Genomic DNA, 25,252 nt, shown 5'->3' with positions numbered 1-25,252 from the left:
AGAAAAGCCCTCAGAAACCTCTATTTTGATATTTATGACTTATCTTGAGACCACCCAAAAAATTTACCTGGAAAACATATTTTCAAAATCAGACACGTTGCAGTATCCAAAGCAAACCATGTTAGTAACCACAAAACCTTAAAATGTGCCTTTCTCAAGCACTGACAAAGTTTTTACTATGAGATTTAAATCCAGTCAACCCTAAAGGTGTGGTTAAAAACAAGCAATTTTAAAATAATGAGCTCTGTCCTTATAATACCCTCAGCAATTATTTCGTATACACATTTACTCATAAACTCTAGTAAGAAATGGTACATGATGTCATATGTCCTGAAAGCTTAATAAATTGCATTGAGCCTTAATACATAATAAAATATCAATGCACTAAGCAAATTCTTTAAGAGTCTGAACACTTGATGATTCATGTGTTAGAATTCTATTAAATTGGTTCATTCCAGTGGAAATATTTCTACATAGTTATATTAGAATTTATATAGCTACTTAACTTCTAAATAGTTAAATTCCTTAAATGTGAGGCACCAACACATTTTAGTATTATTTTAAAACTGAGTCAACATTCTAAGTTTTCCCTTAACCTTCTTTTGGAAATTTGAAAAGACCTAAAGGTAAGCAAGTTGACATTAGACATTAGATATCAGAAATACATGTGTGTCCTTCCCCAGGGAATTTTCAAATAAAACAGAAAAAAAAAAATCTAAACCTCCCTTTTTCTTTTATTTATTAGTTAAATACCTGCCATTCTCAAAATTATTGGGTTTTTTCCTCTATGAAATGTTAGCAATTGTGAATGTCCTCATATTAGAATTCTTATTTTGGGATGCTTTTATATTAACAAGTAATTTGTTATTGCATAACCATTACTTTCTCAGACAACATTAGGTGTTAAACATGTTTTAGTTTTCATGCTCACTTGATTCCAATATTCTTGTTCAAGAAAAATTCACCTCTGGCACCTGTCAAGGAATTTTTAAATTCTGAGTTTTACAAACTGAAGGAGGGGTATTGATTACTCACCATATCCAGGAATGCCTTCTAAAGGGGAAATTATTCACGTGCATCATGTTTGCAGATCTTCTGTCATTAATATTTTCCTTGTCTCATATGTTACATGTAGTGATTTTCATAGATGAATTCCAACTCTCCTGTTTGAGCAGCTATCATGGGCAATTATTGCAACAAGTACTGAATTCCAAAAAAATCCCCCCCAAAAAACAAACAGCAACAACAAAAGCCCTTCCAGGATTTGGAAAAAGAAATATCACAGAGCACTGCAGGTATGGGTCCATCCATTTAGGTTCCACTAGTTAGTCAACACACTAAAATAACCAGTTCAATCGCTAATCCTAAATGGTGGCAAATATTGTCCTGGTAAAATCCAACTGCCTAGAGTGTAAATTAATGCATCCTCTCAGGAAGGACTCTGGAATGTGGGAAAAAAGGAGTCAAAAGACAGTTTCTTGTTATCCTTGTTAAAGAAGTGTTAGAAGGGAAATGGAAAACTTCAGGTTGCTTTGCCATGCTGTCCTTTAGAAATGAATATTGCTTTTTCTTCTTTCTTAGGCACATATTCATGTGTGGTCACTTTAACGCAGTGCTGCCTTCTGAGATACGTCGGACAAAGACCTGGGCAGAGGGGCTAGAAACCATGTATAATCAAAGCCAACTTCGTTCCCAAATCTCAGAATTGCTGGTTTTCAATGGTAAAAGTAGGAAGGCAAGGAGCAATTTCTGCTTTGCAGGACAGGATTACCAGTAGCTACCATCCTGACTTCAGAAGGTGCTGTCATGAGAAAATTCATTTCTGCTGCCTAACCCCATAATAAGGCTGTCTGCTCTCCTTAAGTAAAATGACTAAGCTATTGATCCTTTCACTGCAGAAACCCCTTTAATTTGTTATCAAAACCGTGTGCGGGCTTTTCATATGTTGCCTTGGAAAGAAAATGAATTTCACGGCGGCAAGTCAGACGTTGTCTAAGAATTTCTTCCCCCGCTGTCTTTCTTTTCTCTTCCCTCTCTCTCTCTGTTTTACCCCAAATTCAATTCCCAAATAGGTGTCATTTACTCTGATGCGCTGACATCTTCTGAAAGATTCTCATGCCCAAGCCATACAGACCTTGCATGCTTTTAAAACACAAAGGCAACAGGCTCCTGCTGGGGTCTCCCAGCTCCGAATTTCCAGCAGAACCTTTGGGATCGTCGCAGCCGCCTTGTCTGCCCTGGGCTGTGCCGCCCGGCTCTGAGCAGCTCAGGACACTTGCAGGCTCCGTGGTACTGTACATTAACTCTGCAGCAGCCCGCTCCCGCTGCAGACACTGCTGCCTGACAGGGGATGTGCTCGCGTCAAGGGGGCCCTCTAGGTGGGTTCCCAGACACTGCAGCACGCCCTTGCTCGCCTCCAAGGAAGAGTGAGCCAAAGGGGTTAAAGGAACAGCTCGCCCTAAAGAGCAGATTTCTTTCAGTAAGTAATTACCAGGCAAGACAAGCGAAGCAGTAAGAAATCTGTAAATAACCTCCCAGGGAAATGACACCTTGAACAAACAGATATTACGAAGGGAGGGTTTTTGTTTGCTTGTTTTTGTTTTTCCCTTCTTAGCCAGGGCAAAGAATGGGAATAAAAGAAGTCCAGGAGAATTTGCAAATGACAGGGTTTGGTCACTTTGTCTCCTTTAAAAACAAAAACAAAAACAAAAACTGGGCTACGAGTGTCTTGCTAACTTTAATGATTTGTAACCATTTGGCTACAGATGACCACACGGTAATTTTTGGACAGGAAATCCTGTGGAAGCCCGTTCTGCGGAAGTCGGATTATACTTCAGTTGCAATTGCGCATGCCATAAAGCTGCTTGTTTGATTAGGGGGTGTGTAGATTTGAGGAGTGCTGAGATAAAGCATTGCAATGCCTACGGTTGATATTTTGTATTTCCTCAAGCTTACCCTTTGTTGCAAAAATTCTGTTCAACAATCCCCTGAAAGCCCCCCATCACTGTTGATGCCATTTTGGAGCAAGAATAAAATAGTAAACTCTTGTAATAGTAGGTTGGCACTTAAATGGTGTTTGTTGAAGATCAGTAGGAGAATGGACCTTACAAGTAGCAGTGTAGTCAATATGAATGTATCAGTTTTAACTTAGGCATTTAAAAAAGCTGTTATGTAATTGCTTAATATTAAATGGAATACTGGCAACATTTAATATATCATGCCATTATCTTTAGTTAAGATTCCTCTGGTGAGGCCCTGTCATCACAGAAAATACTACCCAGAATTGGGGGAGGGAGGGGTATTTCCCACAAATTCAAAACCAGGTATAAATTTAGTATTGAAAACTGCCATGATTTGAGAAATTTTCATTTTGATCAAATGATGATCTTAATGGAAGTATTCCTGGGATGAGGAAGAACTGAATGATTCCTTTAAAAGCAGTTTGAACTTGTAGGTTCAGATGGTACCACAGCTTGAAAGAAACTTGAGAATATATTTGGGGATTTTCTATAGCCTACGCAGTGTCTTCATGACCTCCTTTTTCTAAAGGGAATAAAACTCTTCCATTAGGTCATTTGTGATCTGAACCAGAAAACTTCCATCTGAATTATTGTTGACAAGCTTCGAATGCTGGGAATCAACATCACAGAGTAATTCAATATTTGATATTATATGACATATTTAAATATTACTATTTAAGAGCAAGGAAAAGTTACCATGCCCCTCATGTCCACCTTGCCCCGGGGCCCTGTACTAAGGATGTTATGCTATTATCTCATTTAATCCTCACAACACTTATTAGGTAAGGACCATTACTAACCCCATTAACAGCTGAGGAAATTGAGGCACTCTGATATTAAGTAGCATGCCTAAGGCCAAACATCTAAGAAGAGTCATGATTTGAACCAAGAAAGTTTGGCTCCAGAGCCTGAATGAATTACCCCTATATAGTGTTAATGCTTTGAAAAAAAAAAAAAAAACTATTTTCAAAGGTATTACTTTAGCCTTACAGAATCATGCTAAGGAGACTATGACATTTATTGTGCCAATTTTGGAGATGAGTCTCCAAAAGGATAGTATTTCTTCATTATCACACATCATGTTAGCAGTAGATTTGGAAGAGAATTCAGATCAACAGGTCAGTGTTTTATTTGATGATGATGATGATGATGATACGATAATGAACATGAACTTATTTCAAAACCAATACTTAATCCGCACACTGTGTAAAAAGTAGGTCTCCGTGGAAAGGGGCAAGTACAAATATTTACAAAATGACGTGGAAATTGATTTTTCCTTATAATAGGTACTATTTATTTGAAAATTCTTTATTTTTTTTAGTCCATTCTACTCTACTCTGTTCATATGCCAGAGTAATGCCTATGGGCCATCGGATACCCAAAACATCTCTGAATATTTTTCAATTACCACACAGTTCAACATTCTATACTTGTTCCCATTTGTGGGCAATCGTATATGCAAAGCACTTTAGAAGTAAAAAAAATATACGAATTACCCAGCAGATTACTAAAGGAGATGTAAAATTAAAATATATTTAAACCAAAAGGAGATTTCAACTGAATATTTTTTAGATGGATTTTTCTTGGCTTTTTATTTCTATTTTTATATACGCAACTCTCTATATTAAGGCATAACAAATTAGAATGAAAGGACACACAACTGAGAAGCTATGACAAATAGTAGAAAAGCCAAATTTCTGCTTGAGGGATAATAAAGAAAAAAATGTAATTTATTTCACAGTTCAGAGAACCAAGACTACACATTAATAAACAATCCTAAATTGAGTATTTTGAAAACTCAAGGCAATATATATAAAAGAATGGGCTTGTTTAGAGGATAGTAATAGCTTTTCCAACATTTTTATTCCATGTATATTAGAAACAGGGTCTTCAGAGTTAGGACTCGTATTTTACAAACTGATACTTTACAAGACTTAGTATTTTACAACTGTTCAAGAAACAACATTTGAGCAGAACAGGTTTGTAATTAAAAAAAAACAAATTCTCAAAGATGGATAACACTGACAGACTAGAGTAACACAAATCTATTTTTTCTACTGAAAGGTAGATCCTTTCATGGAACTTCTAAGAAATGAGAGGAACATACATAAGAGATTGCTGTTATTGCTGATCCCAGCCCCGCTGAAGGAGTGCTAATTATTGGCTGAGCATCGTAGATCGGCGTAAGCTTGCTGAGACCCTTACAGCCGTGGTGCAGCCTGAGCTCTACCAGTACAAAGGTTGGTTTTTGAAAAAAAAGAAAAAAAATCTTAATCCCACAGCAAACGCAAGAGTAAGCAGCCTTTCAGGGACAGACTCACATTAATCATCATCACATGAGGCTGATACAAGAACAAATAAAAAAAAATGTCAATTTATTGATAAAGTATAAACTACAATCATCTAACCAGCATTTTCATGAAAGATTGTTTAGTGCTCTCATAATCAGAGAAGTATTAACTAGCTAGTGTCACCATATCCTTTTCCAACAACCAAAATCCTCTCCTGCCCTGCCTAGCGGATGATGCTTGCAAGGGTGATGGTTTTTTAACTCAATTTCTTGTTGCCCTGTGGTTTTGCAAATTCAGGGCAAGTGCAGGGCAGAGGAGGCCAGGTTTCAACCAGAGCCCCTTTGCTTCTACCTGTTTTATTTTGAGGTTTGGTTTGAAAAAGGGAGTCTGGTTCCTAAAAATGTTTAGAGAAACCTAATGGTAGGAATACAAAATTAACACTTTCTAGGCAAAATCTTACCTTTGTATTGTCAGTTTCGAGACTCCATTGAGAGTTCTTCAAACGCCTTCAACTGATGGGCTTCCCTCACAATGAGTGTCATACAAACAATGAAGGTAGACCTTTATGCTAATACAAGCACAGCATAATACAGACACACCCTAGTTTCTGAGCTTGGGTGTTTTCTAAACTCTTCAGTCACTTATCTGATAGGGAGGGTGTAATGACTTACCTCACAGATTTCCCTGAGTTTCACTTTGAGAATGGAACGGTATTTCAGAATGGAACGGTGTTAAGGTGTATCTTTCTGTCACCGTCACATTCTGCTATAACCAATAGCTAAAATCAATGACTCCCTTTTAATGAATTTACATAATAAAAGCTCCTCTAGATTTAGATATGAAATAACAAGGATCTAAAAGGTGATCTCTTATTAATCTTTTATGAATACTAATTATTAGTTCATATATTTTAGGGACGTGTCCCATATTTTCAAAAGGCTGGAGAACTTTTGTCTTGTAGTTGTCAAATGAAAAAACTGATCCCTCTATTCTACATATTGATTTTGTATAAAAATATGTACATATGCAAATACCTCTACAAACTTTTTTTAAGCACATTCTCTGTATTTGTAGCATAAATATGTCATATTTGAGGAAACAGAAGCTACAGTCATTGGCTATCTTGGGGGATATGACTTTTTCACCTAAAGTCAGAAAAACAGTATTTTTTTAAAATTTCCAGTATTTCCAATAAAAATGAAATTTATGTGCACTTCGTACATGGGTATGTGTGTATATATATATATAAAATATATATATATATATATATATGTATGTTTTTCTCTGTATTATATATATCACCAATTAATAAAGAGGTGAGAGTGGCACTCTAATATGTAGAATGAAATGTAAGATGACGGCACATTCCCCACCCCTACCTCCCAGTGGAGCAGACATTCAAAAGCAAATTTTCTCTCTCACTCTTAAAGAAAACCAATCCCTCCGGAAAGAAACAGCATCTTCCTCTGTGTATTTGTAACACTAAAAACATTGTTGGCACTCAGTAAATGTTAACTAATGTTAACTAATGACCATGTTGATAGAGATGACTTCCCACTTCTGGCAAGTTCTAGCAAAGTCTGAAGGCATTTGTAACTTCAGTACATTTATAACTGAAAGAAGAGGAGCTCTTCATGAAGCCATGGTTTCCATTGCTAAGAGTCAGAGGGAACTGTGTCATGTTTCAGCAAGTTGTTAGTACATTCAATTTCTACATATTCTATAATCAAGGATACAACCACTAATTGAAAAGTGAAAAAAAAAAATCACTAGTCATCTATTTTGATCACCTAAAAGCAACAGTTGCTTTGGTAGAAATTTTCATGATTTAACTAATACAAGTCATTTTGAATCATCACCTTCTCAGTTTAAATGATAAATCAATACATTTGCAGGAAAAAAAATTCTCATATCAAACACATTTCCTAATTGGGATATTTAGAGTGCTTGCTAAATTCTACTTTTAGTATTTTTCAAAGTAGAAGTGGTAGAATACCTAACGCTAGAATACAAAGAAAGCACTTAATATTTATTATTCAAAAATCAAATGTGGAAAAAATCCACAGCAGCTTTGAAAAGAAAAAGTTGAATTTGCATTCTGTCTTAGAGTCTCAAAACATGAGCCCTTAATTTCAGATTTTGCCTTTTACTTTTTGTGTAATTTTGAACAACTCACTAAACCTCCATGAGACTCCATTTCCTTATCTGTAACATAGAAATAATAGCAAATTCATAGGCTATTGTAATTTTTAACTCACTCAGGTAAATTATAGAAAAATACTATGTAATGAAAAGAGAGCTTTTTAAATGCTGTTCACATATACTTTAAATTCAATGATTAGAAAATGTAATAAAATACAGACTCTTTACTGGGTCTGCAACTTACTTAAATTGAAATGGAAAAAAAAATAGAAAAATCCAATGAGATAATGTTTGAAGTCCCTTCTGAAATGGAATTATATTTTATTTCTACCTTTAACTTTTCTAAAGGCTTTATATCATATTTGTTTCAGGATTCAAAGGAATAAAAATATTTCTCGTGTGATAAGGTTCAGCTTCAAAATATACCCGTGTTTATGAGATATTATAGAGTCCTAAGAATTACTTGGAAAAGTATCTGAAATATTGGTAGGTGGAAGAAAAAAAAAAGAGAAACAACTCAGATTTTCAGAGTAATATCTTAGTATGGATTATTTGATACAGTTAATATGATTTTAAATGTGCAGGTGTATATAAATATATTGATGCCAATGTAGAAGAAAAGAACCAGAAAGATATATGCCAAACTACTGACAAACTAATTACCTCTGAGATAGGGAATTTAAAAGTGGGCCTCATTAAAAAATTTACTTTTTACTTTACTTATTTCTGAATTGATTAATCTTCTCAATGAGACTATTTCCATATATTATTTGCATAATTAAAATACCAATGAGGACAAAAACATATTTAGTATTATTTTTATATTTACTGTTAATTAAGGAAGAATAGTCATTCTTAGGTTTTTTTATTATGTTATGTTAATCACCATACATTACATCATTAGTTTTTGATGTAGTGTTCTATGATTCATTGTTTGCGTATAACACCCAGTGCTCCATTCAGTACATGCCCTCTTTAATACCCATCACCAGGCTAACCCATCCCCCACCCCCCTCCCCTCTAGAGCCCTCAGTTTGTTTCTCAGAGTCCATAGTCTCTCATGGTTCATCTCCCCCACTGATTTCCCCCCCTTCATTTCTCCCTTCCTACTATCTTTTTTTTTTAAACATACAATGTATTATTTGTTTCAGAGGTACAGGTCTGTGATTCATCAGTCTTACACAATTCACAGCGCTCACCATAGCACATACCCTCCCCAATGTCTTTCTTAGTTAATATCTATGTATTGGAATATAAAACCCAAGTTTTTAATATTTATCAGATAGAATCTCTGGTAGTCTTGAAAAATCCAACCTCAAACCTCAAAGCTAAACAGTCAAATTCAAAATATATATTTAATAAGAGTTTAAATGTACCACCAGTACTATTAGCTGAATCAATAACAAGCGTTAAAAACAAAAATGGATAACTGATTCATTCTTTTTCCAGGCCCACAGGAACACTGTAGCTGGGGCCAGAAGCAATATTCATTCGCAGTTGGAAGCATCAACACTAAAGTTACGTCTACCTACACAGTGAAGCTTCTGATCACACATCTTGATAACAGTATGTGTTTATTTTACTCCAGCTCAAATATGTGATTACTTGCAAACTCTAACTCCCTAATTTTGATCTATCTTTGGTCTGCTGGTATATCTCCTTTCTTTAGTTACATATATACTATCGTAATAGTATAGTAATATATATGATAATAATATATATAGTAATAATATATTTCCAACCTAATTTATTGGTTCTTTGATTCTCTAGCAATGAATCGCCATCAATCCTGGGTTTTAGTGACTTTTTAGTTGTATTTTTTGAGGGGTATATTTTCATAGTCATTTTAATAGAAAGTTAGAGGCTATATCAAAGTGTGCAAATCAGATGCCATTTAAAAGGCAAAGACCTTTTAAAACTGCTGCTCCCAATGCATATACATATGCACACGCACACACCACTGACAGTTAAGAAGATTACCTAAAAGCAAATATGACTATGATATTTACAAATTACTATATTTATAATATAGATACTATATAGATACAGACACATGTGTATTGTTATTTCCACATCTTGTATTTACTGTATGAAGACATTAATATTCCAGTTATCTTTAAAATAGATGGTTAAAGATCACCATTAAAATGGAAACTCCAGGGGTGCCTGGTTGGCTCAGTTAGTTAAGTGTCCAACTCTTGGTTTTGGCTCAGGTCATGATCTCATGGGTCGTGATATCGAGCCCACATTGAGGGAGTCTGCTTGAAGATTCTCTCCCTCTGCCCTTCCCCCCAACTCTCCTTGTCTTTCTCTCTCTCATATAAACAAATAAATATTAACAAAAAAAAAAAGTAAACTCTGCAGGGGCCCTGAGATTTTTGGTCTGTTTTGTCCTTGCTATATCCCCAGTACCTTGAACAGTGTCTGGTATATAAGTGGTCAATGAAGTATTTGTTGAGTTGAGTCAATGATTATCATAAATAAATAAACAGCTACACCAAACATGATTATTTGTCTGCCTAAAACTTCTTCTAAAGAGCTTGCCTCCCCGATGTTTATAGCAGCAATGTCCACAATAGCCAAACTGTGGAAAGAGCCAAGATGTCCATCAACAGATGAATGGATAAAGAAGATGTGGTATATATATACAATGGAATATTATGCAGACATCAAAAGGAATGAGATCTTGCCATTTGCAACAACGTGGATGGAACTGGAGGGTATTATGCTGAGTGAAATAAGTCAAACAGAGAAAGACATGTATCATATGACCTCACTGATACGAGGAATTCTTAATCTCAGGAAACAAACTGAGGGTTGCTGGAGTGGGTGGTGGGGTGGGAGGGATGGGGTGACTGGGTGATGGACACTGGGGAGGGTATGTGCTCTGGTAAGCGCTGTGAATTGTGCAAGACTGTTGAATCTCAGATCTGTACCTCTGAAACAAATAATGCAATATATGTTAAGAAAGAAAAAAAGAAGAAGAAGAACGTAGCAGGAGGGGAAGAATGAAGGGGGGGAAATCGGAGGGGGAGAAGAACCATGAGAGACGATGGACTCTGAAAAACAAACTGAGGGTTCTAGAGGGGAGGGGGGTGGGAGGATGGGTTAGCCTAAGGAGGGCACGTTCTGCATGGAGCACTGGGTGTTATGCACAAACAATGAATCATGGAACACTATATCTAAAACTAATGATGTAATGTATGGGGATTAACATAACAATAAAAAATTAAAAAAAACAAAAAAAAAATAAAGAGCTTGCCTCCCCTATACTCTATCCTTATAAAACCTGATTGGAATATGTATGAAAACTACCCACTGCCACCTGATTCATTCACTGCGTAGTGAATATTAATAGTCTATCTTTGGAATGTGGGTGGTCATAAGAAAAACAGAGACTCTAATCAGTTCTAATTTGGCTTGAACCAAAATATCATGTGGACTTGGGAGCTGAAGCTGCCATTTTGGGTAAAGTGCAAACTGATGACTAAGGAGATTGTGGCAATCACAGAGAGAAGTTCCAAAGAGCCAAACAGGAATGGAAGACGACATGGCCACAAAAAGAGGAGGTGCTTCAATTCCTGAGTTTTACAAGTCCAACAAGGCCCATTTATACGTTGTTCCTGAGAATTTCAGTGTCTTTACAGTAACTGTATTCCCTCTTTTTTTACAGAAGCTGGTCTGAGTTGGTTTCTTTTCCTTGCAATCAAAATCTGAACTAGACGAGTCACCATATAAGAAACATTACTTTGCTGTTCATAAATCCTCTCCTTCCCTCCAAAAGTAAAGCAATTTAAAATTAATACTCTATTGTAATATTGAATAGCCACAGTGAATTAGCTTGACATTGAATTAAGGATTACTTGATCAAGAGGCTTAAATTAAAACACACACAGAGTAACTAACAGTTAGTGTATCTTCATCTATATCCACATCCAGAGGTTCTGGAGAGAGCATTCTTTTGCTATGACTGACATCTGGTACACTCCCAGTCAAAATATTAGCTTCTTTTTCTCAAACCCCTTTCACCATTTTGTTCACTGAATGTTAATGTGTTTCAGATAGGGAGGCAGAAGACAGAGAGAGAGATTAAGGAAGGGAGAAAATACTGTGAGTTTCATTAGCTTTGTGGAATAAGAAAATTTAGTACTTGAAACGCATAATTCCTTTTTAAGGGAAGAAAAGGCATAGATGTTATTATTTTAACACAATCACTTAAAAGATTTAAAATATTAAAATGTATTAAAACCAGAATTTGATATTTTGGAACAACAGTTGTGAAGTCATTTTGATATAACTAAGTAAAACATTCTGCGCATTTGAGCACAAAATAAATTCAAGGCCAGTTATTAAATACTGGCTGCCTATTTTAGATAGATCCCCTCTCTTTCACCTAGCATTTTATACCCTCTGCTCTATTTTTTTTTTTTTTCTGTAAGATTTTATTTATTTGACAGAGAGAGAGACAGCGAGAGAGGGAATACAAGCAGGCTTCCCGCAGATTAGGGAGCCCGATGCGGGGCTCAATCCCAGGACCCTGGGGTTATGACCTGAACCGAAGGCAGCTGCTTAACGACTGAGCCACCCAGCTGCCCCTGCTCTGTTGTTTTTAATTATGACTTGGGGATGAATTCATAATGTTCAGTATCTTTCTCTATAATTGCCATATTTCACCCCTAAAAACATCACCATAGACCCTACAAATCACTTAATAGATTCAAATGGGGAAAACATAACATAGGTCGCACAGTGAATGAGGCAGAAAGCTATTATAATATGAAATCCAATTGCCTAGCAATATATCTTATACTTTTCTCTACAGGAAGCAAGTAAAGAGTGGGAAAAAATTCAAAGTACAATATAACCTGATTTCATCTGTTGTTCTTAGTCACAAAAAGAAAAAGAAGAGAAAAAGGATGAAGACACAAACAAACCTTAAATTTTTCCAAAAAAACAAAACAGCAAAACTGATCAAATGGTAAATTTACTGTGAGGATTTCTCCTCTTTTCCCCTTGACTCTTCCCCTTTAGATTGGTGATAGAACAGGAGGCGGAGCAAAACTAAAAAGCAGAAAGTGGACAGATGAGCATCCAGTGCTTTGTTGTCAGGACGCTCGACAAACTTCTTTGGTTTTTGAAATTCCTGCCTCATTTTTAAAAGAATGGAAGTTATACAAGGAGCAGGAACAAAGTTAATGAAAATAAAAACTCACTTTTTTCCCTCTCCCCGGTAATTACCCACTGATTACAGGTACAGGCCAATTGGGATGAGGCTGATAGGATTGAATATTTTTGTTCCAGAAGGAGAAGGATCGACTGTTGCAGCTCCAAATCCCTGGTAGCCTCTCCTCATTGACTGTAGCTATAATGAGCAAATGACAGTCCTAAACTCCCAGTCCAAAGGAGTCTGAAGGGAGGCAGTGTTGAATAAGGACAAGGGTAAGTGATAGACGGTTGAGTGGGATTCGGTGGGTATTACTACCCTGTACTAACTTTCCCATTTGTCTTACTTTCCAAATGACTTACAGCTTCCCAGTCTTTTCAAGCAGACCTACACTGAGAGCTTTCTCCCAGAGCGCAAGTGTTTTAAAGATCAGAACATTTGTTGGACGGTATAAATAATTTTCCTTGATTCTCCTCTCAAATATTAGAGGACAATAGGATAAATATCCAAATAGAGATACAAATGTATTGTGGTATTGTCAGGATATTTTTTTTAAATATTTATATAACAGTATCAATATTGTAACAAAATCATTGAAAATAAGGACATGTGACACATTTTATTTGGTTTCTTAACTACCCCTTTAAGTTTTATTTAGAAGAAAGTCTTGTGACTTTTCGGGGCACTCTTAGGCAATACAGAGCTTTATATTCACTTTAAACTATCAGCCCAGATTCTATTCAGAAATTAGAATAGCCATTCCAAATTGTAATCCAAAAATCTGAACGTGATTCAACTCACATTTCCTTGCTGCTTACAGCGGTGGGCAGTAAGGTGAGTGGGTGGGGCAAGTCAGCTCTCCTGACTTGCCAGGTGTTGGTAGTGAATACTCTGGGGTTGAAGAGCACGGGAGGACATGATGAAAGGAAGGACAAAGTTGTTCTCCTTGAACTGGCACTGTTATAAGATGTATCTTGCATCAGGGGCCTGGCAGATGTTGAGAGCTGCCTCCTTGTCTCGTGGGCACTTTTGCGAGTTCATCAGCCGCATCCCTGCTGGGCTCCCTGGCTGCAATTCCTATGAGTCAGGCAGAGCTTTGCTTTCAAAGTGCTGCTCGTTCATCAGCGCCCCACCAAGCCTCTGGTTTTCTAGTGGTCCAGTCCGTATAAACTCTTGCTGTTGGAGTCCAAGTGCTTTTTCCAGATAGTTCTCATGGGAAAGACATAAAATGGCTTTACGGCCAGCTGTCTCTCTAGTGTGGTGTACATCTGGTCCATGAGAAAGATTCCCACCACTGAATCCTCTCTCTGGGCTTGACTGGAATGAAAGGACAGCAGCCCTCTTTGAGGGAGGGCAAGGTAGTACCCACAGCAATGCCCAGTTATCTCTTAAAAAGAAAAACAAAAACAAACGCCTTTTTGTAAATTACTCTTCTTTTCCCTCTCTGAACTCTTTCATAGTCTCAATCCGAGCTAAGGGCATTTGTATCCGGGGCCCAAATGTCATGAAATTGATTTCTGACCACCTATTTTGAAAACTGGAATTTAGGATTGGGGTCATATTTTGAGATGAGCTTCTATTGCATCTCACTGCCTTTGCTGACACTTCAGTTTTAACATTTGTAACCATGTGATTAACATCATAGTTCCTTTAGCATTCCTGATAAGCTACTCAATATCTACCCTCCCTTCTTCCTTACTGGCAGAAACCCCATTTTTTTTTTGTGGGAATCTACTTTTTGAAGCAGCTAAGTAATCAAAGAAAGAGGCTCCATACTCATCTCAGGGGTAAATCCTAAACAGTCTAATTCCATTTAATGGGCAGTAATTCATTTATGTCCCAAGACCAAACCTGCCAAAGAGATACAAAGTTAGCTGAGATGACTTCTGGGTGAAGTGTTTTCTAAAAAGAGAAGCACAAGGAACAACAGGTTCATTTTCTACCTTTGGACCTTGTGCCTGGCCAGGGCCATCATCTTGTGATAATGGGGAGAGTCAACCTGAGCAAACGGACAACATGCTAACATGGCAAAGCAGAACCGACATGATATTCCCAAGCCTCTTAATAACCATCCCTGGGGCACTCTACCTTGAGACTTCATGTTATAAGACAGTAAGTTATTTTCATGTTCACGTTCAACCATTGAGTTGGCAGCTCCAAACTTGCGCCATCTTCATTAAGGTATCTTCATTGAGAAATTTCACCATGAAATATTTATTATAATCCAAACAAGGGCATTTCTTAATAGGTAATCAAGTTAGACAGTAAAGGGAAACTTATGTTTTCTCACTTTTTCTTTCTAAATTGTGAGGGGTGCACTCATCTGCTACAAAGAGCACTTTAAAATCAGATGTTCAAGATAATTCTCCAAATTGCAAATGCTATTCTTGAATTGAAACAACAGTTGTGATGACACCTGCGATAACAAATGTAAATAAAAACAAAAGCTATGTTCAATTTGCAAATCCATCATTTATCAGTAGGTTTGGCTCTCTCTTGGAGTTCATGGGGAAACCAAAGAGATCTCGAATATTACATGATATTGTCAATATTCAGGGCAACAATCACTTTCCAGTCTTAGCAAATCAGAAGATGATGTGTGTGCCAAAAACCCCTTGGAAACTGAATCATACTTAATGCTGAATTCCATTTAGAGGATCAAGCAAGAACCTATTTTACTATTCCATATTATGATGTGGGTGTGCTTATATTAAATTACTTTCAGAGAAACACTAGGTGACTAATTTGTGACAATGATATGTTTGCAGGCTAACACATTCATAAGAACAGCAGAATAATGAGCTAATTTGTAAAGTACCAGATGGAATTTACTGAAAGTTGGTGGCCCAAGCTATCATAATTGTCCTTTATACTCCAAGAAGACACTTCTGGTAATCCTCTACCCATAGTTTTGCTTTTGGATAAATAGGCCAAGGTATAACCAATCCTCTCCCCACAAAGGCAGGTCTCTGGTATTTGAACATACTTGTTGCCAGGAGAAGCTGGTAGTTGGGTGTATGCAGTTCTGCTTTATTTAACTCCGCTGTCTGAATGGCATTCCATAATGAGGGACCATCAATCTTAAGTGTTGGCCAGTCCATGTTGTTGTTGTTGTTGTTTTGATGTTTCTTCGGCAGGTCACAAACACTTAAGTGTGTTCCCATTTATACTTGGGCTGTCTCGTTTTCCTCTGCATTTGTAGTTTGCAGGCTCCAGCTCACTGATGAAAGCACTGTGGCCTCAGTACTTTTGAGATTGCCTTTTTCATTTTTCTTTCCCTTCCTCAGGTCAATCGCGGGATGGCTTTATCCCTCTTAAAATAAGCCTCACCCTCCCTCCTTTAGTCCCCAGCCAAAGCTTGAGATTGATAAACCTAAGCCTCAGTTTTGCCCTGTCTGCATTACATCTCCTTAGCGCCCCAAGTGTACTGTAAAGTAGCTAAGGTCAGAGAACTTGTACTGAAGAAAGCAGGGGCTGCTGGAAGGAGTACCGGTTTCTGGTATCATCAGACAGACTTGAGGTCTCTTATTACTTCATTTACCTTGGGCTCATTTCCCCACCTTCACTGAATCTTAATGTTTGCATCTGGAAAGTAACGAAGATACAGATTTCCTAGATGTGTTGGAATTACACTGAAAGGTAGAGGTTAACCACATGGCACATATGTGTTCCCCTTGCCACCCTCAAGCATTTGCCATCTAAGCTGCTGACTGCAGGGGTGGGAAGGCTGAATTAGGAAAGAAGGAAAACAATAGGGGCGAAATATGAAGAGGCCAAATGACACAGGGTTCTCAAGCAATTACTCATGCAATGTGAGTTAGCAGGATGGACTATAAACGTAGCTGTGGTGTGGCTTTTGTATCATTGCCTTAAGAAGAGCCTATAAATTAATTAGAGTAAGACCAATAACCTAAAAGATAAATGGGAAATGGATGTGAGCAAGCATCCTACAAGGAGAACTACAAATACCCAATAGCTATTTGAAAAGATGTTCAGGTGCGCCTGGGTGGATCAGAGGGCTAAGTGTCTGCCTTTGGGTCAGGTCATGAAATCTGGGTCCTGGGATCAAACCCCGAGCAGAGCTCCCTGCTCCACGGGGAGTCTGCTTCTCCCTCTCCCTCTGCCTCTCCCCCACTCGTGCTCTCTCTCTCTCTCTCTCTCAAATGAATAAATAAAATCTTTTAAAAAAAGGAAAAGATGTTCAATCTCACTGGGAACCAAAGAAATAAAATTAGAATGAGATATTTTGCCTACATGTTGGTAAAAATTAAAGACAAAAATATCCAGAGATGGTGAGGGGGTGGGAAATAGGTACAGCCATACACAACTGGTGGAAACAAGGACTGGGAAAGACTTTCTTGGCGTACATTTTTGTAGACTTTTTTTTTTAGTTTTTTTTTTTTTTTTTTTTTTTTTAAGAGAGGGAGAGGGAGAGAGCACATGCATGCACACATGCGTGGGGTGGTGGGAAGTCTTAAGCAGACTCTGTGCTGAGCATGGGCTCAGGGCGCAATCTCACCACCCTAAGATCCTGACCTGAGCCAAAACCAAGAGTCAGTCTCTCAACTAACTGTGCCACCCAGGTGCCCCTAGTAGACTTTTAAAATTGCAGAATACAAAAAACCTCGACTGGCAAAAAGTCTGTTCTACAAAAGTGACTGCTCAGGTGCAAGGGTGCATGTGCACACCCACACACAAAGATAGTCATTTTGTAATCATTTATAATAATACAAGAATCCTGTTTCTGTTTCTCTGACCACATGCTGAGTTCTAGAAGAAGCCATACTTTTCTCCTTCCTCCCTCCTTAGTAACTTTCAAGCCTCCAAACATATAACAGGGTTGAAGATGTTTAAGAATGCACACTAACAAATACAAAATAACAACACATGATCAAAATACTTTCATTATGCATAAAGACAGTAATACCAATTTATGAAGTTTGTAGGATATTTGCTATTTCCAGAGATAAAAAAAAAAGTATTTAATAAATGGCAATTCAAAAGTTTATTCCTTTTTTTCTAACCGTTTAAAAATTTTGGAACATTGTGCAATATAGTTGATTGATACCCAGCTTTCCAACCCTATATAAAACTTATTTATATTTTTGATAATAAATTTATTTCTAAAGATTTAACATATTTTTAAAAAATTAAAACATCCCATAAAACTCTACTCTGTTTTTATGTCTGTCTTTCTTGTTTTATTCTCCACCCCTGCCCCCATGGAATACACAAAAGTTTCTATGCTGCCACACTTTCTCCAACATCTGAAAAACATTGGGAACACAGTCATAATAGGCCAAAATTGATCTCATTTACCCCAAGGATACAACGTTTCTCAAATAAAATTTGAGAAACTCCTGTTATTACAACTCCTGGGCCCTGTTCTTTCAATTAGAATCTAATTTTCTTGCAACATGGGATGTGGGGAAGGAAGATGGTGTCTTTCAGATACAAAGACCATGCTTGTGATATCATCAGGAAAGAGTGCCTCTGGATCACTTTTACCAACAGTGAGACTGACCCTCTTCAGTTACCATCTGGACCAAAGTGGCATGGTTAAGAGTATCCATTAATAAGCTGTCTGGCCTAGGCCATGAAACAGACTTAATGGAACTAATCCAGCAGAGACCCATTAGACCAGTGGTCAGTCCAACTTCACTATTATAGATAACTAAGATCCAATGTTATAAAATGAAATACTTTATTTCTCAAGGAGAACTACACTATATAAGACCGGAAAATATATATAAAACTCCTTTAATCAGTGAGAGCCCCAGATCAGGCTGGTGTAAACCATGTATCTGTATATCTTAGCTATATAAATTGAGCTGAGCTTCTCAAAAGAGCATTGTATTAATTGAAGCATTAAAATAAGAAACTAATTAGCTTCCTTCCATATACCATTTAGAAACAATAATGCAATATCACATTGCAATACTGCATTGCAAATGAGGGGAGAAAGATAAAATAAAGCTAGCATTTTTAAGAAAGATTGATTTATATTTATTATTTATTATTTATTTATTATTTATTATTTATTTATTTATTTATTATTTATTTATTTAGTGCAAGCAGGGAGAGGAGCACAGAGAATCCCAAGCAGACTCCACACTGAGCACGGAGCCAGAGGCAGGGCTCAATCTCACGACCCTTAGATCGTGACATGACCTGAGCCAAAATCAAGAGTCAGAAGCTTAACTGATTGAGCCACCCAAGTGCACCTAACATTTTTTTTTTTTTTTTTACTCTCCTTTCTGGGGAAAGTACTGTGCACTGAGTTTTACACAAGTTATTTGTTTTAATACTTGCAATAACCCTACAAAGTTGAGCATTTACACTCCCCCACTTTATAGATGAAGAACCTGAAGAAACTAGGGGCGTTATTTATTGCTCAAAGACCCAGAAAGTAAGTGGCTGAACTGCAAGTGGACTCCAAAACCCACTTTACCCACCACACTGAGAGCAGCCTTGCCCTGTGAGGTTTGACATGGCTGGAAAGGACTGGTTGGGAGGGAGGTACCATTATAGAGACAGTAGTTGGGGTAATGATGATCATAAGCTACGTATTTAGCAAGTGCCAGACGAGATGCTAAACACTTGACTTGCTTCTCCACATGTAATCTTCCAGAACAGTACAGCTAGTTGTCCATTTTCAGTGAGGAAACCAAAGCACAGAATAGTTAAGCAAGTCATCTATAGTTTATGCAGCTAGTTAATAAATCTTATGGTCAGATCATAATATTTCATTGTTTTCTTTCCCTATACTTATCTTTTTTTCATATTTATTTCTTACAGAGGGAAAAAACAAGTGACTTATTCTACAATTTACTGATTTCATACATGTTTGGGACTTCTACTGCCTTTCAGATAAAAAATAATGTTTTCTCCATCCTTGAGATGCCAAGATGCTATTTGGGGATATTGGGAGGTGCTTCACTGACATCCTGCTTATGTCAACAGATACGCATAGAATTAGGCTGCAGTTTGATTCCTAACCCTATCACTGACTTTCTAAATCCTCATCAAAAACATCTTGTTTTAGTTCTTCCATACACAAAATTAAAACAGCTAGGTGTCTTTGTTTAAAAATGCTAATACATGATTTGGCAAAGGCTGATACTTTATATTGTCTCCTTGGCTGGTGTTTGGGGATTATTCATCTAGCATTGAGTAAGCAGCCAGCCCAAGCCCCTCCCCTTTCCTATTTATTATCAGGCTGCTGCAGTGCAGCGTTGAGACATCTGGTCATTTAGATCATTAAAAATCAATCCAATGACCAAACATTTCTGTACATTTTAGAGAAATGACAGAAAGTACAGTATTAGATCGCTATTAACTTGCTCTGGGTTTTCTTTTTACAGCTGCCAGGAAAGTCATTTGGTAAAATTGATTAAACCAGCATGCCAAGGGGAGAGAGGAAAAGAGCAGAGAAACGTAAACACAGTGAACTTAGAGGGGAGGGTGATGTTTTTCTTGGGAATGAAATGAGATGTCACTGGGGGAGGGAGGAGGAGGCGGGTAGGAGGAGAAACCCTGCATATAGTGAGAATACTATAATTTGGGGTATAAGATTCAAGATGGTAGGATTAAAGCAACCAAAATGCAGAAACAATAGAGGCAGACGGAATGAGGAAGGAGCAAGCTATCCATGTGCTTCTAACAGACTGTCTGCATTGGTCACACTGCACGGTTTGACTGAATTAACCCAAAAGACATCACTGGTGCAATGATCAGATGCTGATTTGAAGAATTCAGTAAATCAAACTCTTTCAATATCAGGAGAAGGGAGGGAGTAGTGCCTAGTTTCCTGCACAGTAGGGTTTATTTCTGTAGGAACAATTAACAAAGAAAAGAAAATAAATCTTTCTACTCTTGCTCAGTAAAACCATGAATTCGTGGAAGTTCACATATGCATTTCCTTATTTGTTATTATAGTGGCCATACATATTCCCTTCCTCCAAATATGAACTTCCTTCCCCTTACAAAATTGTATTTTCCCTCTAACATCTTTCAATGATTTCTTGATTAACCCAAAAGGAATGTGGAATGTGGAATCACGGAGTGCTGACAAGGATAAATTTTAATGTGGGGTTTGGGCGACCATTCCACTCTTTCTAATTCCTCCCTGTATCCTATTTAAAGTCATGCTTGGCTCACATAGCTCGTGCTTCTACAGAAAGGGGCAAGAAAAACTATCAAGTATTTATTTGCTATATATTATGTCTGCTTACATTTAAAATACAACCACCTAAACAAAAATGACTTAAAAATAGCATTTTAAACATAAATAAAGCAAATGTTCTGTGGAAGAGTGAATGTACTTCCTTGGATACAGGACATAGAAAATGATAAGATACAAGAAGGATTTAATTGCAGAGGAGACAACCAACACTGAATGAAATGACCCCCTAGAAGGAAGTTCTAAATTATATTTGCTCTGTATTGGTATGCTGCTTGGCAAAAGCTGAGATTCAGAAAGCATTTATTTGAAGCTATGGTTTACATGGGAGGTGAGTATCCTTCTTAAAGAAGAGTAGTAGCCAGATCCCATGATGGCTCCCAATTACCCACCCCCTGGTATTCACATCTTTGTGTAGTCTCTCCTCCCACATTGTACCAGCGGTGATCTGGCAGAAGGTAATGACATGTTCCTTTCAAGATAAGATTATAAAAGACTGTGGCTTCTATCTTGAGATTATCTCTCTTTCTGATCCCTCCCTGTGGGGGAATACAAGATGTCATACTATGAGCAGCAGCTAGGGAGAAGCCAACATGGCTAGGAACTGAGGCCTGACAACTTTCTGAGTGACCTTAAAGAAAGTTGAGCCCTGAGATGATTGAAACCCAAGTCAACAACTCAAGAGAGACCTTTAGCCAGAGCCACTGACAAATGTGGGGGAACCCTGAGCCATTTACATGACTGAAGTTTATACATATAGAACTATGTCATTAGGGGCAGGGCCGTGGGTAAAGAGAGGGGGAAGATCATAGAAACAAAATTTCAAGGAAGGAGGTGTAATCGTACCTACATGCTCAGTTCTCCTCCTTCAAGGCACATGCAGAATTACACTTCCTTGTCTTCTGAAATTACACATGATCACCTGACTTACTCTGACCAATGAAACTTGAGCAAAAGTAATACATGTCACTTCCAGGTGAAAATTGTTAAGAACTGGTATATGATGTCCCCTATCCTCTGCCACGCTGATTGGACACTTTCCAAATGGTGTGGTCTCCCACTAGCCATGTCTCTAAGTAAAAAACAGAACTCTCCTCTCTCTACTCCCAACCTATGATGAACATAGAGCATGAGTGAGGAATAAACCTGCTTTGTGTGAAGCAACTGAAATTTTGGAGTTGCTGGTTGTAGCATGATCTAGACCATCCTCACTGTAATAGAACATAAGTCTCTGGGTAAGAATTCACTCTAAGGAAAGAAGAAATCTACAATGAATAACCAGACTCAGCCTCAAAGCCTAAAGTTCCCCAAAGGTGTAGCAATTTGGGGCAGACCATGGTGATAAGCATATGAACTCTCCAGTCATCTCCTGGAAGGACAAAGGGTTGAGTGTGAGAACGGGAAGGTGTTTTCCACTAAATTCCTAAGGCTTGAGTTATAAAAAAAAAAAAAAAAAAGCACTGCTGTGGGACAACCCTGAGAGAAAAAGAAGGGAGAAGGCATTCTCCTTTCCACTGTGCAAGGGAACAATGTCCCAGCACTACCCTAGAAGGAAAGAAGAGCATTAACAGCTAGAACAAACTTGCTGCTGAATGCTGCCAGGCAGTCTGAACACCAATGAACATGGGTTGAGGTCACAGGTAGAGCAAGGGCCAGTACAAAGTGGTATCCTAGGTAGATCGATGCAGAAGTGATTGCTAGGTGCCCCTGAGAGTCTTGGAAAAGCTTGAGTGAGAGATTGTATGAGTCTCTGGGATATACAACAGAGTAGGCAGACATACTCCTACTGAGAACAGAACATTCATTTGAATGTGACCTAATGTATGCCCACTGACTTAGAGAATAAACATCTAAAAACCCACCCTTTTTCATATATTAATTTGGTTATTAATTTATTATTTACACTTTATTACAATAACCCATTCCACATCTACCTTGTGTCATATGTCAATACATGGTTCTACCTTGATCAGGTCTCAACCTAAAAATTTAAAACCTTTTTGGTAAGAGCCTCATTTTAGTTTAGAACAATTTAATCTGTTCTCAACTGCCATGTCTTGTGAGACAGTATATAAATGATAACTTAGTCATTATCTTAAGATACAGTGGCTTAGTATAAAAAGACATGGGTACTTGAAGCAAAGATGTAAGTTCAGCTGAATCAAAACCTTGAGTGTATGTGCATTAGCTTTCTTGATAGATCTATGTCTCAGAAACCCAATTAAAGATTTTATTTATTTATCCAAGAGAGAGGCGGGGCAGGGAGGAGCAGAGGGAGAGGGACAAGCAGACTCAGTGCTGAGCTGAGAGCCCAGTGCAGGGCTTGATCTCAGGACTCTGAGATCTGACCTGCGCCAAAACCAAGAGTCAGACGCCCAACTGACTGAGCCACCCAGGTGCCCCTCAGAAACCCATTCAAAACACACCAGGGTAAAGCAAAAAATCAACAAGTGGGAAGGAGGGAACTAAGGGAGGCATTTAGTGGTGAGGAAATGAAATCAGGAAAGCTGGGAAGAATTCAAATGTGATGTTTTTATTTCAAAATAGGAGAGGCTTGATAATAGCAGAGGATGGGGAGCCAGTGGAGAAAAAGCGTCAGCAGAGGGAAATGGGGGCTAAGGGTATACTGTGTCTCAGAAGGTGTGAAGAAGTGGACCATATATCTGCACGTGCTTATAGAGGATTGTCATACATAGCTTCCTCAAATACTCCATGTGTTGAACCTTCAGGGTGGCTTCTCATGAGACCTGGTTTAACACGCACAGCTCTGTTATCCTCTCCCCTGGCACCCTTCCCTTCCACTTTTCCCTTCTAGTGCTCACCACAATTTGCACTTATATATTTATCTGTCTGTTGCATGCCTATTACCTCAACTAGGATAGAAGCTGCCTGAGGGCAGGGATCCTATCTGCCGTGGTCACCCTCCCTGGCGCAGGACCTGGTACACAGTAGATGTTCCATAAACAGTTGTGGACCAAACAAATCAGGATAGGCACAAGAATAAATTTAAAATTATCTATCTTCACTGGTGAAAATTCTAGTACTGGAATTGTCCTGGTCCCTCTTTGGCCTACCTGCTGTTCCTAAATGAAGTCCTAGAATCAATTGTTACCCAGTAGTCTTGGTACCTTTGTAAGATCTTGTTGATATGTGGAAAATTTCAATCTACTTTGGATGACATAGCAGCCAAATCTATCCACAACACTAAACCCAATCAGCCAGACTGTCATTCTTACTCCGATGCTATTTAGAATGTGCAGTGAGCCACCCGATTCTACTTCCTAAAAACTAATTTCCCTAGAGCTTTTGCTCTATTATTTCATCAATGCCCCTGAGGTCAGAAACTATGATTTCTTCTCTCCTGAACAGTACAATGTCCCATTAAAACTTCTTCCCATAAGCCTGAATATTTCTTTAGAAATTCAAAGAAGTTTCAAGGATCATGAAGGACCTTTGGTTCGATATCAGCTATATTTAGTGCTTTGGGAGCAACGGCACAGTCAAGTTCCTTAATGACCCAGAAACAACTAATTCAATATAATTCTGATTTCTTGATTGCCAGTGTTTTTTGTTTTTTTTTTAGATTTGAAAAAAACAGTATTTGATCAAGCTTTTAAAAATGCATGTTCTTATAACATTTTTTACCTATCCCGACAACCAAGTTGGATTATATTTATACATTAATATGGGCAAGTCTGATTATCTAATAATTTAGATTATATTTTCATATTTTTATAGTTCCTGCTTCTACCTAGGGAGAGGAAGATGGGAAGTAATCATTTATTTATTCACTCAACAAATATTTATTGACTACCCCCATGTTCTAGGAACTAGTCAAGAGGTTGGGGATATAGCAGTGACCTATGAAATAGACTAGGGGCTTTCATTCTAGCTGGAGGAGGGTCAGAAAATCAACAAAATGAATAAGTAAAATCTATAGACATTAATACAGTAGTAAGTTTTAGGGAGAAAAATGAAAAAGAAAGATGGAGATGGAGGTCTCCACGAATAGGGATTATGTGGATATAAATATCAAAAAGAATGGACAGGGAAGGCCTCACCAAGAAGATACTTGAATAAGGAACGAGAGATGTGAAGAAGCCAAACAAAGGGTTATTGCAGAGATGTAGGTTCTGCCCTAAAGTAACAGAAAAAATAGAGCCCCTGAAACAGGACTATGCTTTGAGAGCTGGTAAAATAGAAGGAAGTCAGTGTTCCAAAGCAGTAGTAGGAGCTGAATCAGAGGCAGCAGGAACCCACAGGTGGTAGGCTATTGTGAGGATTTTAATTTATTTTTAAGATTTAATTATTTATTTGAGAGAGAGAGAGAGGTGGGGGAGGGAAGGAGCAGAGGAAGAGGGAGATAGAGTCTCTCAGCATGGAACCTCATGTGGGGCTTGATCTCATGACCCTGCGATCACAACCTGAGCCCATACCAAGAATTCGATGCTTA

At 37.9% G+C, this 25,252-nt stretch overlaps 1 protein-coding gene across 6 annotated transcripts in view; it reads right to left on the bottom strand.

Moving 5' to 3' along the window:
• PDE4D (phosphodiesterase 4D) overlaps positions 1-25,252 on the bottom strand; it is a 1,449,177-nt gene that overhangs the window by 573,151 nt on the left and 850,774 nt on the right. The window contains exon 1 of one of the 6 annotated variants that reach the window (XM_032403452.1): positions 1,036-6,531. The exons of the other annotated variants lie outside the window; for them this stretch is intronic. Within the exon in view, the coding sequence (XP_032259343.1) occupies positions 1,036-1,082 (47 nt within the window). The 5' untranslated portion in view covers positions 1,083-6,531. Of the gene's footprint in view, positions 1-1,035; positions 6,532-25,252 lie in introns of those variants that run through there. 6 annotated transcript variants of the gene reach the window in all.

The sequence above is a fragment of the Phoca vitulina genome, unplaced genomic scaffold (genome assembly GCF_004348235.1).
Source record: "Phoca vitulina isolate PV1807 unplaced genomic scaffold, GSC_HSeal_1.0 scaffold6, whole genome shotgun sequence".
Taxonomy (NCBI): domain Eukaryota; kingdom Metazoa; phylum Chordata; class Mammalia; order Carnivora; family Phocidae; genus Phoca; species Phoca vitulina.
Note: the sequence above shows the minus strand (reverse complement) of the source record. Positions and strands in the feature narration are given on the sequence as shown.